The sequence below is a fragment of the Tursiops truncatus genome, chromosome 12 (assembly GCF_011762595.2).
Source record: "Tursiops truncatus isolate mTurTru1 chromosome 12, mTurTru1.mat.Y, whole genome shotgun sequence".
In the NCBI taxonomy this organism is placed as follows: Eukaryota; Metazoa; Chordata; class Mammalia; order Artiodactyla; family Delphinidae; genus Tursiops; species Tursiops truncatus.
Window position 1 is genome coordinate 88,771,901 of NC_047045.1, and position 18,278 is coordinate 88,790,178.

At 39.1% G+C, this 18,278-nt stretch overlaps 1 protein-coding gene across 1 annotated transcript; it reads right to left on the reverse strand.

Moving 5' to 3' along the window:
* Positions 1 to 3,677: 3,677 nt before the first annotated feature.
* DYNLT2 (dynein light chain Tctex-type 2) lies at positions 3,678 to 18,250 on the reverse strand. Its single transcript, XM_004313258.4, has 4 exons — positions 18,083 to 18,250; positions 9,539 to 9,745; positions 6,597 to 6,755; positions 3,678 to 4,556 (listed from the first exon to the last, which is right to left on the reverse strand). The coding sequence occupies exons 1-4, from the start codon at positions 18,188 to 18,190 to the stop codon at positions 4,446 to 4,448; spliced, it is 585 nt and encodes a 194-aa protein (XP_004313306.1). The 5' UTR covers positions 18,191 to 18,250; the 3' UTR covers positions 3,678 to 4,445.
* Between the last annotated feature and the right edge of the window lie 28 nt (positions 18,251 to 18,278).

Sequence of the window (18,278 nt, forward strand, 5' to 3'; positions counted from 1 at the left end):
AACCAGTCAGTCAAGTTCAGCTATTTGAACTCAGGCTTGGACAAAGCAGACAAGGGGATTCGGGATTGTTCGGGAAGGGGTGTTCCCAAAGGAAGAAGAGGGGCAAAGGAATTTGGAGTGTGTTTGTCAGGGAGTGACTGTACAGCAGTTATAAAGATGGGCCATGAGATCTGAGGCAGAAAACAAGAGAGCTGTGAAAGAGCAAGGAAGGTCAGTGAGCGGGAGGGTTCAACAAGACTGAAAAGTGACTGTCTTCAGGGTGTGCCAGGTGGTGAGCTGGAAGCACAGGAAACCACTGCATGAGAGAGTAACCTGCTCGAAACTGAGATTTCAGAGGTCATACTGATCTTGAGGCTAACAAGGTCTACAGGATGAACCAAGGAGCAGATGCCCGATGTGTGCTAGATGAAAAGGTCCTTGAATGTGAGTTGGTCAAGGAACTGGGAACCCAGAGCACAGACAGTCCTAGTTGCATGATAGCCCAGGGCCATAAAAACAACCATGGAAGCTGGAGTCGTACAAAGTAATCTTATTAATCAAAGAGAAAAAGTAGAGTTCTTCTACGACTTTAAAAAGCTTTCGTTAAAAAACTGAAAACTCCCTTACTGACAATTATACACATGTACAGAATTTTTTCAATGTAAAACTTCTATTTAGTGCACTGTAATTTGAAACATGACAAACATTGAGAATTAGTATTTTCTTTTAAAAACTTTACCAAGAGTAATTTAAATTGTGCTTGCCTTTTTCTCATCCTGTAACTTATCTTTCCTATGCCTTGATAAATTGTCATACTTCTTTCGAAGTTTGGATGGCTTCCAGCATTTTATCTTTTGCATTTTCAATGTTGTAAGTAACCTCCAAGAGTCTCTTTCACGTGAAGTCTCTTAGCCTCCTTTCCTCTGGACACCGCCAACCTTTTCTCACAACAACTGTCTGTAACTAACCTGTGACATCTGGGTGCAGATTTCACAGCAGATTCACCAGATAGATCGACATGAATCAGTTCATGTCGACGCCTAAAAGGATGGAACCAGCCTTTACTTGCAGAAAAAGGTTGGTTTTCTGTCTCTTTGTAGTTACAGTTTTCTTTCAACAGAGTAACTAACTTCAACGCTTTCGCCTGAATGCTAGCCAAACTGATTGAGATTTTTTAAAATTGTTATTACAGTTGATACTTGAACTGTGCAGGTCCACTTATACAGATTGTTTTCACTAAATATATCTACACTACTACACCATCTGCCATTGGTTAAATCCGCAGGCGTGGAACAGCAGATACCGTACAGTTTTCTATCCAAAGTAGAAGGAAGTCTTTCACAACCACAAGTGGCTTTCTGTTCCTAGATAATTTAAGCTAAAAGATGTTGACGCAACCTCACCTTACTTTTCTTACTTATTGGACTTTCTCCCCATGATTCCTGCAGTACTTCCACGCGGGCTTAGGTCTCATCCTATCTTGGTTTTGCTGTTGTCATGTTCAAATTTCCTAACGAGTTTCATTTCTAGCATCATCACTTCTTCTTTGATGCACTTTCACCTTTTTTTTGCCCCATTTCCTCTTTTGGTGGTCCATTTTTGTAAAACATCATGTGGTTTTGTCACTGGGAGACAAGGAGGCAACACAACTACATGATTTGCTGTCTTGTGACATGAAGAGCTGAATACCAGAAGTGCAGTGACCAGTGACTGACGGACTTTGACAGAAGGCTCGTGACGCCCACCTGCTATTTACGTAGTGACTTGAGGACTGAAGAGCTGGCTGAGGAGTTTGTACTTTATGAAGTTACTCACGGTTAATATACTGTGGTCACTGAAATGTGAACCATGTTGTTGGGGGACTGGTGTGATTCAACTAAACTGTAGTAGCTACAACTTGTGCAAAGCGAGAGCTGCCTTACTGGATGATTATCTACGTGGATATTGAAGTCACAAAGAATGACAGCAGGAGTTGAGTGGAGATGAAGCTTGCAATCCAGTAGCTCAGGTTTTCAAGAAATGAGAAGGAACAGGCCAGGGGACTAGTAGGCAGCAATGACACACAGAAGTAAAGAGCTGTATATCCAGATAGCATAAATTTCCAGGAGCCTGAGCTTTTTAGTCAGTGGGGTTGCCTACCTACCTCCTGGCTCTGAGGCATTAGCGATGAGGGATGAGAGAAAAACTAGCTTTTACTTGAGAGGGCTGCAGTGGGACTCTTCCTCAGGGAAAAGTCAGGTCCTTGTTAAGGAAAGAAACTCGGAATGCATCTGGAGGAGCGGGTGGGATGACAGAGGAGTTCTGTGAACCATGTAAACGATGGTCAATAACCTGCTATAAAGCTTTGAGAAGCAGGGAATCAGATTAGGGGGTATTCAGATTTCTGTGGTGACATATGTTGAACAAAACAATGAACACATGAATAAATAAAAGAAGGACTATAGAAATAGTTGTGAGAGAGTGAGGACCCAGGCAAGAGATATCACAGCAGGTTTTTTTTTGAGGTGGACCATTTTTTAAAGTCTATTGAATTTGTTACAATATTGCTTCTGTTTTATGTTTTGGCTTTTCGGCCGCGGGTCATGTGGGATCTTAGCTCCCCCACCAGGGATGGAACCCTCACCCCCTGCATTGGAAGGGGAAGTGTGTTTTTGTTGTTGTTGTTGTTTGTTTTTTGCGGTGCGCGGGCCTCTCAGTGTTGTGGCCTCTCCCGTTGCGGGGCACAGGCTCCGGACGCGCAGGCTCAGCGGCCATGGCTCACGGGCCCAGCCGCTCCGCGGCATGTGGGATCTTCCCGGACCGGGCCACGAACCCGTGTCCCCTGCATCGGCAGGCGGACTCTCAACCACTGCGCCACCAGGGAAACCCGGAAGGGGGAGTCTTAACCACTGGACTGCCCAGGAAGTCCCAAGGGGATGATTTTGAGTCACTTCAAAAAAAAAAAAACAGAATCCATAGAATTTAACAATTAAGTAGGAATGGGGGTTGGGACAAGGGCAAGAGAAAGCAGAACTGAAGGTAATTCTGAGCTGTCAAACTGAATGATAACAGGTAACATTTCAGGATTTGGTATGCTCCAGGGTTATGCTAAGTGCTGGGCATAAGTGCCTGACTATATATATTACCTCACTTAATTCACAAACCAACCCTAGGAGGAAGGCATAATTCTCACTTTACAAAGTCACGTTTATAAGCATCTGCTCTATACCGGGAAGTGTGCTTATCCTGAGGAGGTCATCAGGAAGGAACATTGCTTAACAGAAGCCCTTCGTAGGTTTGTTATTACTGATTTTTCTGTGACCAAAGTTAGCAAACAATAAATCCTGTTTTAAAGATTCTTTGGGCTACAGCTATCATGTCTATGCTGTATAGTATGGAACTGCCAGTCCTGGATTATCCAACGCATTAAAACACACAAGTGAAAAGAAAACTCTCCTCTGTCTTTCTGTTTTCCTGTTTATAGATTATTCAACTAATCAGTATTTTTACTGTCCATTAAGTTTGGCATGCGTTTTCAAGTTCTGACTATAACTTGAAAATAGTATGAATTATCACAGACATTACTACTTGGCTCACCAAGCCCACCCCCTGCCTCCTTGCAGGAGAAGCCCCGATTGACAGTGGTGTCCATTCTCCACATGGCCGTGTGCTTCAGGGAAGGTGAGCTCCAACCCAGCTCAGGGAGTGAATCATGATGATAAAGCCATGAGAACATGGTTTAATTCTACCAAGTTAAACTCGTGTACATAGAATCTGAGGGGAGCGCAGGATGACAGAAAGAACCCGGATCCTTGATCAAATGCCTGAGAAATACAATTTTCTTCTTTTTAAAAAATAATTATGTTAGGTTTTTCGGTTCTTGCAGCTAAAAAGAGCTTAACTAATGGACTAGCAAATAGAAAGACTGCACACTTGGAAGTGTTTTGATTGGAGGGAGAGGTGTTAGGGAAGTATTAAATATATCAACATCTTTCTTTCAAACTTGGTGACTTCTTTCAAAAGAATGCATGTAGTATATTAAGATACCATTCAAAATATCTGCCTTTGGGAGTTTTCCAAAAATCTATCTTAACATTTACTTAATTTGACATTTTACAAGGTTGCATCATAATACCCTGTAGCAAATTCTAATTTTCTTAAACCTAACTAGGATGATAAATAATTCCCCCCTATTATAATCCATCATAAGCATTCATGTATTCGTATATATACATGAAAAAGGCATATACATATACCTCTTATACTTTTATACTTCGGGGTAATACAATGTTAATAAATATGATAACTAGTAAGTATATAGGTAGAAATCCAGCTTTAACTTTGTTGTTAAAAGAATACAAGTAAGAAGCTTCAATTGGAGATATAAAAATATAGCTAATCAAAACTACTACGAGGTTCACAAATCTATAAATTTCATGTATTTTTGAAAAGTTGAGAAGTAAACACTCTTTAGTACATGTAACAAGCTATTCACAGTAAAGAGCAAATACTAAGGCCAATGCCACGTAAGTTTCAGTTTCGTGTTTCGCAGCAACCCAGCTGTCCCACGCAACATCCCAGATCCATCTGCTGGCAGTCTATGAGAGAAATGTTTAGAAGACCCACTTTAGATCGAACATGTTAAGTAGTAATTTTTAACTCTATACAATGTTTGATACTGTTTAGAAGATGCATCACTATCTCAGAAAGTTATATTTTAAAAGTAATTTGTCCAATTTTCCCTTTGCTGAAAAGACTTGACAGTGATGCTTCCTGGGTCCATCTTTTCTTTTACTGGAGCTGGTACGTTATCTAACACAGAATGACCCTCCCTTAGCAGAGAGTGTCCGGGGGCAGGAACAGGAGGCACTCTGTAATCTGGGTCTAGTAGTTCTGCATGCAGTACTACTCTGCGGTGTTATAGTCCATAATAAGGAATTATTCTTCCCACCCTTAAAAGATTTTCAACCGAAAGTTTGTCTTGAAATTAAAAAATGGTATTGACTCTGTGAGCAGGCTGTTAAAAGAGAAACCCTAATTCCTTGCTTCACCTGCAAAGCCACACATAATCTTTTTCTGTGGTGGCTCTAAAATGGTCAAAAACCCTCTGTGGCATCTCCCATCAAGAGGCTGTCTATTTTTCCACCCTGTGAATATGAATTGGCCTTGGGACTTGCTCTGAGCAAAAGAATGTAACACTGCAACTTCCAAGAAAGGCCTTAAGAGGTCTTGTGCTCTCACCTCCTGGAATGCTGTGAGGAGCCCCACATGTAAGGAAGCCCATTCAGTCCACTGGAGGATGATGGCTCCTGTGCAGGGGGACCCAGGTGCCCCAGCCAACAGCCAGCACCAACTGTCACACCTGTGAGTGAGGCTGTCGTGGACGTCTAGGTCCAGCCGAGTCACTGGATGGCTACCAGAGCATCCGTGAGACCAGCAGAAAATCCAAACAGCTAATCCAGGCTAAGCTGACCCACAGAATGGTGAGCAAATAGGCTGCTAAATTCTGGGGTGGGGCTACCTAAATACACCACAACCTCTCTGGTTATTAGTCAAGCACAGCGAGTTCGCCCATCTTAGCGTCTCTGCGCTCCGTGTTTTCTCTGCTTGGACATTCTCCCTGATCTTTGGCACGGCTGGTTTCTTCTTGTCATTCAGACATCAGAGGCCCTTCCCCGTCCCCAGACAATCCCAAGTAGTCACTCCGTCCGTGGAGCACTCGTCACAATCTAGAAGCGTCTCGCTCCCCGAGTGTGCACGTAGGCTGTGGTGTAATTCTGTCCTCCCCAGAGCCTTGCTGACTGCCCTGTGGGTGGCAGCCTTCCGCCCAGCCAAGTCCTCCCGCCAGGCTTCCTCATGGAGCCCCTCAGACTGTCCCACCCCACACACTCACGCTCAACTCGCTAGAAACGCACACAGCTCTCGGGGTATTGCAATCTTACTTGTAAGTAATAGTAATAAGCCTTTCTCATGTAGGAATTGCTCAATAAATATTTATTGAATAAAAAAAATAAGCCTTTCTGTTTATTGAGGACTCTGGGCTGGGCACTCTGTTAAGGATTTTAATACGGATAAGCAAGTAGGTTTTATCGTCCCCATTCTACAGAAGAAAAAACTATGTCCAGGCCAGAGGCAGTGTGTGTTGCTGCCAGGATTCATATCCAGGCCAACTGGACGCTAAAACCTAGGCTATTACATTCTCTGTATCATTTTATTTTCTTACACTCTAAACTGTGTTGCTTTATTTTCTTGACTGGAGTAAAAACTCCTTGGCAATCATGGTCCATGTCATATAATTTTCTGTATTTTCCTCAGTACCTATACCTATTATTTAGTGCCCTAAATCAATTTACTGGTTAATCAATTATTAAATGACATTAAATTGTCAAAACTGTTATGGTCAAGGAACAGAATACCCATACAATTTAATAAATTATTAACAGAAAATTACCATTTCTAGCTTAGTATTTTTCAAATAATTCATAGTGAAAGAAAATATAGTTCACATAATTATCCTTTCAGTCAAGATGCACCTCAGGATCTGGAAGTGCCTTTGAGACATTGCAATAAATATCAAGTCACTTAAAGGGGAGACCTCATAGTTGAACTTGGTAGATGCTGATCAGTGAGGTACTTACATTGATTGCCTGACCCGTCTTTTGAATGAGTAATACTTTTATAATGAACTTATAACGGTGGAACCCAAATTCTTTGACTGCTAACAATATGCGATCTGCTAATTCAAGCGACAAATGAGAGAAGACTTTGTCATCATATTTGACATCTTTAAGATTTTCCTTTAAAAAAATTAAGAAAAATATTTTAATTTTCAAACCAAATATTTTCTAAACAAAAATTGAAGTAGAAAATGTGTCTGATTAATACATATAACTTTTTGAAAAACATACATATTTCTAACCAAGTAATATTAAATGGTTGATATGTTTACCAATTTATTTCAATAATAATTTTGAAGAAAATTTAGTTTTATTTATTTACTTATTTTTTAATATCTGGCTGCATTGGGTCTTTGTTGCTGTGCGTGGGCTTGCTCTAGTTGCAGGGAGCAGGGGCTACTCTTCGTTGTGGTGCCCGGGCCTCTCATTGAGGTGGCTTCTCTTGTTGCAGAGCATGGGCTCTAGGCATGCGGGCTTCAGTAGTTGCGGTGCGTGGGCTCAGTAATTATGGCTCACGGGCTCTAGAGCACAGGCTCAGTAGTTGTGGCACATGGGTTTAGTTGCTCCACAGCATGTGGAATCTTTCCAGACCAGGACTTGAACCCGTGTCCCCTGAATTGGCAGGTGGATTCTTAACCACTGCACCACCAGGGAGGCCCTAGTTTGGTTTCTAAATTATGTTCAGTTGCCCTTCATTAGCAACCCTTAAGCTTAAGTTTTCCTTTACTAGATTACTGTGCCAAGCAGTTACTAGGGAGACACAAGAGGAATTTTAAAACAAAGCTTCTAGGAATTCTTAGGTAGAGAATCTTAAATGTTTTTCAAATTTATGTATTTGCTAAAATTCAGGAGCAGAGCCTGCATTATGTTTTTCCTGTCTCTTTTTTTGGCCACGTGGCACGTGGGATCTTAGTTCCCCGACCAGGGATCAAACCCACACCCCCTGCATTGGAAGGGCAGAGTCTTAACCACTGGACAACCAGGGAAGTCCCTATTCCTGTCTTCTTGTCTCCACAAATTAAAGGCCACTTCTTTCTAATTCTGCTTCTATGGCTTCTCACTCTACTGCTTTTTTCTGTGGCCTCCAGGAGAATATCAAGGAAATCAAAGATTTCTCATGTTTGTTACTAAATTAATATATAGCTGGGGGCAGGCAGGGAGACAGATGTGGGCCATGAAGGACTACATTTTCCTACAAACCATAAGCAGACCTGAACCAGCTGGTGAGCAGGTGGTGCCTGGCTTTGATTAACTGACTCAGACCAATGATAAATTAACCAATGTTCTGAGTTCTAATGACAACAAATGGATGCCTACCTGGTAATTTTATAGGCAAGTAAAACCAAATAAATTACCCATTTTTTGGTTTTGGTTCCCTCCTAGAATGGTTCTGGATCTAAACTGGGTCTAGAAGAATTTAGTTCCTTCAGGCAATTGGCTCAATCTTTTGGACACTTAGCGACATCCATTCTCCCTTCTGAATCTGCCTAAGAGATCCCAGGCTTTATCTACATAAGTGTTCATTTTTAATAAATAAAGAGCACGTGCTATAGGAAGATACCTTTAAGCTCCATCAGTATATACTGTTTCTGTGTCTAGAGCTGTGTTCAATGCTCCCTAAACGCAAAGGAAAATCCCCGGCCTCTCTATGACCCCTAGCCTTCCACCTATATTTCCAATTAGCTGTTCCAGACCCCATCATGCTCAATGCAGTTCTATAAGCTATCACATGCAAATACAATTTGAAATTCTACTATAGTCAATAAACTTGAACTCAGTCTATGTGGTAGGGCTGAGTGACACACCAAAATGTATACTCAATCACAAATGCTTGCTATTAGTGTTTAGATCAGAGAATTAATAATTATTTTATTGTATTGAATTTATTTCCTGAAGTTATGAGCCATAATATCTTTACCAAATATTATCTGATAATTATTAATTCAGCTTAGAAATGTATCTATGTCTATGGTGGTGGAGGGAGGTTGGAGGGTGGGTTTCCTAAATATTCTTCCGTATTAATAAAGGTTAATTCATTTAAGAATTAACTTTGATACAATTAAAGGGCCATTAATCATTTATACAGAATAAACTAAACATATGCTTTCTTCCCAATAGCTAGCTTACATCAGTTATTACTAAAGGAGTGCATCTTGTAAATTAGAGGTGGGGGAGGGAGATTAGGCTGGGTAGAGTCCCACAAAGGGAATCTGGTCATCAGAAAAATCCTGGGTGCCTGGTGCCCAAAGATGAAAAGGGGATTCAGAAAAAGTGGTCCCTTAAACAAACATTCTATAATTAAAGTTTTTAATTTGGCCCTTTATTAGGAAAGATGGTGAAGGGAATTCTTTCCATCTGAACCATGTAGTCTTCAGATACCAACACTAGCATAATTAATATTGGTATTCGTATTACAGTATTAATTTTGTAAAATTGAAGAAGCTTTGTTGGACTAGCCTGAAAACATGTGTCTGAGTTTCAAACTGTCCTAAATGAACTTTAGATTCCAGCTGGTTTAATGAAGAAGAAAACCGATGCATAAATTGGGGACTGCCTGTTCTTAAGATGTTTTAGCGTCATCATGAATCAATTTTTCACACATATTCAATATGTGTTCTTTAATTCATTCCTCCAAATATGGGAGACACATGGAACCTGAAGGATAAATAATTTATGGATAATTAAGAATTAAATGAAATAGCAAAAGAATATTCCTTTTGGTCTAGCTTTAATCATAGCATCAACATGAAGATTATTGAGTATGACTCCAAAGTACTTTCATATTTTCAGAGATAAAAGCTACAAAAAAATCAATCAGGGTAACTATATGGCCATAAATCTTAATATAGTTCATCAAACCCCCAAAGCTAAGATATTACTATCATATGTATCTATCAACCTACCTTTAATATCTGCTGGACTTTCGCTTCTACTGAATAAGCCTGGAATTTTTTCAATGGCTCCATTCTATATGAATTAGCAAACTTTAGTTTGGCCAGGGTACTCTTCCATTCTTTACCTATGTCAGCAATTGCGTCATCAAATGGTGGCTCTACGTACTGAACATCATGAATTGATTCTCTCAGTCTTTCTTTTAAAATCTGTGCATACTGAAAGGAGGGAGAGAGAGACAGAGAGAGAGAGATTACTTTTTTAATTGTAAAATGAAATTTTGTTTTTAAGAACCCTGGTGCAATGGGACAGGACTGACACAAAGCTTGGAAATCCATTATAAGACTTCAATGATTATGTGGTTGCTAAATCCTAGATTCATTTCTGGCTATCAATTTGGTAAAAGAAGAAAAAAGAATATAGCTATCATCTATCTATTTATCTATAAACAGAAATACACACAAACACAAATTTGAATGCATATATTTAGAACATCCATGGAAGATGCAAAAGAACTAGAAACAAGAGTGGCCCCTGAGAGGGCAACTGAGTGGCTAGAAGACTGGTATGTAAGGAAAACCTTTCATGTTCCCTGCCCTGACATTATGAAAATATTATCCTTTATTGTCTTCTTATAATTTTAATTATTTTATCTTTGAATAAATAATACAATTATTTACATAACACATTTCTAAGCCTTAAATTGAAAAGATAACAAAAGTGTATTGATTTGGTATATACATCTTTCTGTGCTTTTTACATTCAACATTTATTGCATGACATTCAACCTGTCTTAAAGAACTACTTATTTAGTGGCTACTACGCTTCAGTTAAGTACTCTAGGCTCTGAAGTTACAGTGGTGAACTTCATTATAATAACCAGGAATTAATTGTTTTACTTGTATTAACTCATAATCAAGGACTCTGCACTCATGGAGTTATCCTTCTAGTGGGGAGGAGGACAGACAATAAAAACGTATATAGGGTAATGAATAAGCCAATTTAAATAGTGGTAATTGGTATACAAATAAAACCACATGACTTGATAGAAACTCATCATGAGGGCCTAATTTGGACTGAATAATTGGAGACGTCCCTTCAGTCCGGTTTGGGCTGAAGTATAAAAGGAACAGGAAATAGGAAGGACAAAGAACATGTTCTGAGAATAGACGTGTGTTTGGTGTGTCTGGATCGTTTAGCGTGAGGAAAATAGTAGTAACAGAATAAGGTTAAAAAGGTATCCTGGGGCTTCTCTGGTGGCGCAGTGGTTAAGAATCCACCTGCCAATGCAGGGGAGATGGGATCGAGTCCTGCTCCCACTTGGCGCGGAGCAACTAAGCTCATGCGCCACAACTACTGAGCCCGAGCACCTAGAGCCCATGCTCCGCAACGAGAAGCCACCGCAATGAGAAGCCCATGCACCGCAATGAAGAGTAGCCCCGCTCGCCGCATCTAGAGAAAGCTTGCGCATAGCAACGTAGACCCAACGCAGCCAAATATAAATAAATAAAATAAATACATTAAAAACAAAAAGGTATCATGCAGGACTAAGAGTTTGAAAAGGAATTTGAAACTTATTCTCAGAACAATGAGGAGCCAGTGGAAGGATTTAAACGGGCAAGTGATATTTTCTAGTTTACAGTTTTAAAAGATTATTGTGGCTGCTGTATGGTGAATAGATTAGAGGGAGATCAGGGTCTGAGGTAATAATTTATAGTTTAAAATACTTGTTTACAAATAATGTTAATGATAAATAACTTCATAAGTGTACAATAGCGTTTCAAACCAGGAACATGGTTTGCTTCTGCATTTACAGAAGAACTTTTATTTACAATTAATTTTTTATATTACAAGAATTTCTTTCAATTTATTCTGAAGCATTAATTCCTGTGATATTCTTTCAATGTCCCATTTAAGGTGATTTAAAAACACATTTTATGTTTTTAGGAGTTGTATAACATAAAAATACCATTGTTCCCTACTAAAATTTTATTAATTTTAATGTTTATTACATCTTGATTTTCCTACAGTTCTACATATTTCTATCACTCCTCTTCATTTTTCACACCTTACTTCATAGACCAGTAGTTTAAAGTGTATACATTAAACATCATATTCCCAGGAATACTATGGGAAAATATTTATTCTCTACCATTGATGTTTCTATGTGGCAGAAACTGTTATGGAGCAATAGTTCCCCTTCTTTGCCCTCTGATTTGTTCCTCTCTGAGGCAGCTTATGTGATAAGCAAGTTAGGAAGAGGAAGAGCATGTTTAGTGCAGAATCTCCCCACCTCTCCTCTTGACATCTAATTATAAGTAGTACATATTTTCTGTTCCACCACTGCATATGCTTTACAGAGATAGGACATCACCTTAGATATATGTCATCATCCAGCTAGACCCATGACTGGGTGAGCTGCTTTAATTTAGGTAGAAATGTTACCAATTTCCATCCTATTTTTCATCCCTAATGGTTTGCTAATACGATGAGTTACATTGATTTTTGAATGTTAAACCAACCTTGCATTCCTGGAATAAACCACACTTGAGCATATTATTATTACTATTTTACTTAAGTTTGTACCTTTTAACCCCCTTCACCCATTTTGCCCACCCTCCAGCCCTTTCCCCACACCCCAACCTCTGGCAACCACCAATCTGTTCTGTGCATCTGTGAGCTTCCACATATAAGAGAGATCATATGGCATTTGTCTTTCTCTGACATTTCATTTAACATAATGCACTTGAGACGCATCCATGTTTTTGCAAATGGCAAGATTTCACTCTTTTTTGTATATATACACCATATCTTCTTCATTCATTCACTCATCATTGGACATTCAGGTCATTTCCATATCTTGGCTATTGAAAATAATGCTGCAATGAACATGAGGGTGCATATATCTTTTTGAATTAGTGTTTTTGTTTTCTTCAGATAAATACCCAGAAGTGGAATTACTGGATCACATGGTAGTCCTATTTTTAACTTTTTGAGGAACCTCTCTACTGTTTTCCATAGTGGTTGCATGAATTTACATTCCCACCAACAGTGCACAAATGTTTTTTCTCTACATCCTCACCAACACTTATCTCTTGTCTTTTTGTTAACAGCCATTCTAACAGTTGTGAGTTTTGATATGAAACTTTCCCGATGATTAGTAATGTTGAGCATATTTTCATGTACCTGTTGGCCATCTGTATGTCTTTTTGGGAAAAATACCTATTCAGATCTTCTGCCCACTTTTTTCATCAGATTTTTTTTTGGAATTGGAATTGGAATTTTGATAGGGATTGTATTATATTAAATCTGTAGGTTCTTTTGATACTATGGAAATTTTAACAATATTAATTCTTCCAATCCATGAGCATGAAATATACTTCTATTATGTCTTCAATTTTTTTTCATCAATGTTTTACAGTTTTTAGTGGACAGGTCTTTCACCTCCTTGGTTAAATTTATTTCTAAGTATTTTATTCTTTTTGATGCAATCATAAATGAGATTGTTTTCTTAATTTCTCTTTCTGATAGTTCATTATTAGCACATAGAAACCCAACAGAATTTCTTATATTGATTTTGTGTCCTGCCACTATACTGGATTTGTTTTTTAATTCTAATGTTTTTTTTTTTTGGTAGAGTCTTTAGGATTTTCTATATATAATATCATGTCATATACAAAAAGCAACAATTTTGCTTCTTCCTTTCCAACTTGAATGCCTTTAATTTCTTTTTCTTACCTAATTGTTCTGTCTAGAAATTCCAGGACTATGTGAATAAAAACAGCAAAAGTGAGCATCCTTGTCTTTTTCCTGACCTTACAGGAAAAGCTTAGTTTTTCCATTATTATGTTAGCTGTAGGCTTTTGATATACAGCCTTTATTATGCTGAGGTACATTCCCTCTATAACCACTTTGTTGAGAGTTTTTTTAAAAAACCATAAATGGGTGTTAATTTTTGTCAAATCTTTTTGTGCATCTATTTGAATGATCGAGATTTTTATCCTTCATTTTGTTAATGTGGTGTATCACACTAATTGATTTGCAGATGTTGAACCATCCTTGCATCCCTGGAACAAACTCCCTTTGATCATGCTGTATTATCTCTTTAATGTGCTATTGAATTCAGTTTGCTAATATTTTGTTGAGGATTTTTCCATCTATGTTCATCAGGAATACTGGCCTATAATTTTCTTTTCTTGTGGTGTCCTTGGCTGGTTTTGGTATTAGGGTAATGCTGGCCTTGAAAATGAGTTTGGAAGTGTTCCCTCCACTTCTATTTTTTGGAAGAGTTTGAGAAGGATTGGTATTAATTCTTATTTTAATATTTGGTAGAATCCACCAGTGAGGCCATCTGATCCTGGACTTTTGTTTTAGGTAGGTTTTTGATTATTGATTCAATCTCCTCACTAGTAATCAGTCAATTCAGATTTTTTCTTTCTTCATGACTCAGTCTTGGAAGGTTGTATGTTTCTAGTAGTTTATCCATTTCTTCTAGGTTGTCCAACTAGTTGGCATAGTGATCTCTTATGATCTTTTGTATTTCTGTGGTATCAATTTTAATTTCTTCTCTTTAATCTCTGATTTTATTTATTTGAGTTTTCTCTCGAGTCTTGGTCAGTTTGTCCCCTCTCCTCACTTAGGGACTCCAAAGACAATAAAAGTTTTTGCCTGAAATTTCCCATAGCTCATGTCAGATTTTCTATTGCTGTCTCTAAATTCACTAAGCCTGCTCTGCAGTGTCAAATCTGCTGTTAATTCCACTGTTTATTTTACATTTCCAACATTATATTTTTCACCTGTAGAGGTTTGATTTGGATTTACCACGCTTAATCTTTTCTGATTTTTTAAAAAAATATTTATTTATTTGGCTGTGCCCAAGTCTTAGCTGCAGCAGGCGGGATCTTTGTTGCCACAGGCAGGATCTTTGTTGCCACATGCAGGATCTTCAATGAGGCATGCAGAATCCTTAGTTACAGCATGCAGGATCCTTAGTTGTGGCACGTGGGATCTAGTTCCCCGATCAGGGATCGAACCCGGGCCCCCTGCATTGGGAGCATGGAGTCTTAACCGCTGGACCACCAGGGAAGTCCCTCTCCTCATTCTTGGGAATAGAACATACTAACTCTTTTATAATATCATTATTTTATAACTGCTTTAATGTGATGAAAACTAATATAATACAATAACTGTTTTATAATAACCGCTTTAGTGTCCTTTTATACTATTTCTATCTTTTTATCATTTCTGGGTGTTTTGTTTCTTCTCTCCATTTTGAGTTGTACTATTCTGCTTCTTTGAAGGTATGCTAATTAAATACCAGATATTGTGAATCTTACCTTCCGTTTTTGCTGTATATTTTTGTATTCCCACATGCATTCTTGAGCTTTCTTCTAGAATGTAGCAACTTGGAAACATTGTAATCCTTCTCAGACTTATTACGAGGCAATTTAAAATCCAATTTAAGCTTTGATAGGCTGAACTAGAAAAAACCCTAAGTCTAGGGTCTTTTTCCCCCAATACTTAGACAATACACTTCTTAGCACTCTAACCAATGCCCTATGATTTACATGGTTTTCCATTCTTACTGGTGGGGAAAAAAAAAAAAAAAACTATTTTGTGTGAGTCCAAGGATTTTTTTCTGTTTCTTTTGGGTGGTTCTTTCTCTAGCCACACCTGACTTCCTCACCAGATGCACCGATGTACTAAGCTGAAGACTTGAGGAAAATCCTCTGCAGATCTTGGGAACTGTTTGTACAGCTCTCTCCTCTCTAATACTCTGCTCTTATATCACCCTGAACTACCCTGACTCCCAAATCATTCTCAACTAAGGGAGACATCTCCATAAGGTATGGGCTGGAAGCCCTCACCAGGCAGTACATTAGGGGAAATCTTGGGGCTCACCTTTCTTGTTTGTAATCTCTCAAAGATCACAATCCTGTCTTGCCTTACATCCAGCCAGTGGAAATAAGTACTTCATACATTTTGTGTAATTTTCTGTAGTTTCTGGTAGGAGTTGGCTTCTAGTAGAAGTCCTTAATTAGAAATAAACCTGCTGTTTTAATCATCTGTCAGACTGCTTTATGTTTTAGTTGTGGAAGAGAAGCATTATAGCTCCCCAAACCTCTTAAAAATGAAATCTTTATTTTGTTCTTTTTGATTAATAGAATGCTTCTCCAGGGTACTGCCATCTTCTTTTCCTCTCACAATACACCCAAGGGATACAACTATATTATATCATTAATAGTGGCTCTCAACTGCAATGAATTCCTTGGGGATAGGGCATGCATTTGTGGTTTAAAAATAACAATCAGAGATCCTAATATGCTGAAAACTCACATCTCTGCCATTTCTTCCATATATATATTGGCTTTCTGATTTAGTATTCTCTTTATTAAGAGTATTTTATCTCTTAATTAAGGAAAAATCTTTGTAGTCACTTCCAAAACTTAGAAATAGGCTTTAAATATGAAGAACTTTTTGGTATCTACTAAAACAATCTGAGTTTAATTATTTAACCTATTGATATGGCATTTCCTTATGTTGAGCCTACAATCCTAGAAAAAAAAGAGCATGGTCATGAGATGCCATTACATTAATGTATTTCTAAAACCTGTTTGCTAGTATTAAAGATTTTCAAATGTACATAGACAAGTGAGACTAACCAAGTTTTCAATTTTCAGTAATTTGTTTATGGTTTTGGAATCTTTGGTTGCAAGCAATAAGCACGGAATTTTGTTAACCATATACATAACTAATTGGAAAGATATGGAGTAGCTCACAGAATGGAAGAGAAGCCTAAAGAGTCTGACACTTGAGGCAGTTCAGTATGCCGCCTTCAATTTAAATTAACCTCAATCATTTTCTTTAATTATTACAGGAAGAGTTCATCTAATCAGCCTAGTTTTGGTCTCATCCTCACCACAAAGTTAAGGAAGGTGACTGACAGTCCCACCAAAACTCTATCCAATAGGGAATTAGTTAATTCTCCAAAGGAAAACTGAGTTGCTACTAGTAGAAGAAAATAAATGGATGCACGAGAGAGAAAATCAAAAAACATTTATAACCATTAAATTGTGTGTCCTAATCTTTCTTATGCTCAGGATCATGAGAATAATCAGCTACCTGAAAGTTAGGAATGACTAATTAGTGACTCACTGCCCTCAGGCACATTTAGTGAGCATTTGTGAAATCTTTTCTCAGTCTCTTCCCAATTCAAATTTCTTACCTGTAGAAGCCCAGATTTTAAAGGCAGCTATGGTTAATCACATTCATAGCAAATAAGCAAGAACTGCCTTGGTCCATGTTCCCTTTTCCCCAGATTCTGGCCTATATACCAAGTGAACCTATCTGTCGTCCCTCCTTTTGGATTCAGACTTCCTCACTTTTCAAGACTTCAGATCTTCAGTAGACAGTAAGTTTATAAAAGGCGCCTCAAAATACAAATATTTTTCATTACTGCAGGCGACCTATCTTTTTCTCAGACTTATTACGAGGCAATACAACAAAGTTTCTGGGAGCATGAATTTAAAATCCAATATATTAAGGTTTCTGGCCTTGCTGTGCTTTTGCTTGGTTCTGAGAACTTGCCCTATTTATTTTTCCTCCTTTTGTTTCTCTTTCCTCTGTAAAATGTAGACACCAAAGAGCAGTCATTAGAACCCTGAAATGTTGCCATGACTTTTTTGGGGGGGGTGTTGGGAAGGATTCTGTTATTTGAAATAAGGATCTTCAAAAATTAGTGTTTTGGGCTTCCCTGGTGGCGCAGTGGTTGAGAGTCTGCCTGCCGATGCAGGGGACGCGGGTTCGTGTCCCGGTCCGGGAAGATCCCACATGCCGCGGAGCGGCTGGGCCCGTGAGCCATGGCCGCTGAGCCTGCGCATCTGGAGCCTGTGCTCCGCAACGGGAGAGGCCACAGCAGTGAGAGGCCCGTGTACCGCAAAAAAAAAAAAAAAAAAAAAAATTAGTGTTTTGCCTATTATCTCTCCTTCATCCTGTTGATTATGGGTCCCACGAAGTAGGTATGAAAAGAAACAATTATAGGCAAGTGGACCAGAAGTCCCAGCTCTATGATTACAGTTTTGTACTGTAATGGTTTTCACACTATGCTCATACAGAAATCATGGTGTTACACCACCAATAAAACTGAATGTCATTTTGCATTAATTTCAGACAGTAAGTTAATGAACAGAATTATTTTCAATTTAACTTTCTCGTACGTTCCTCAAATAGTGAGGCTGCTGCTGTTTACAAAAACTCAAAACATCTCATTGTTCTGCTTGGTATATCCAATCCAAATATTATTATTATTATTTTGAAGCACAGCACACGTACACCCACTTCTGGCTGGTAAAGCTGCGGTTTGTGTGGTGGCACTAAACACACTAAAATTACGTATTTCTGGGGAAAGCGCCTCTTAGGAAACCTGGGCTGAACAAATCTGAAGAGAACTGAAGAAGCTGTTTCAGTCAGTTAGCGCGGTGGTCTAGGGTCTACACCACAAAAGCCGGAGCTCTGCAGCCCAGGGGCTGGCCCTCGTCCCGAGTCTCCTCACTCACTGCCTCCTTCTCGAACATGCTAGGCCTCCTCTCTTTCCGAGGCATCATCAGCGGCTGCTGAGGCGCCGCGGCCGAGGGCGGTTTCCCACTCCAGCCCCGCTTCTCCATCGCGCAGGCTCTCGCGGACGATTTCCGCGACAGGGTTTCGCTCGCGCCTGCGCCGCGGGAGCCGGAAGTGCGCCGCAGGGAGGGCCGT

Bases quoted from the DNA above. Each gene is read 5' to 3' on its own strand.
- DYNLT2 (XM_004313258.4), bottom strand. From the start codon at position 18,190: ATGGAGAAGCGGGGCTGGAGTGGGAAACCGCCCTCGGCCGCGGCGCCT. The intron at 6,756-9,538 runs GTAGGTTGATAG...ATTTTTTTAAAG, and splicing joins AAGTCCAGCAGATATTAAAG to GAAAATCTTAAAGATGTCAA. The intron at 4,557-6,596 runs GTAAGTACCTCA...TTTCTCTCATAG, and splicing joins AGACGGGTCAGGCAATCAAT to ACTGCCAGCAGATGGATCTG.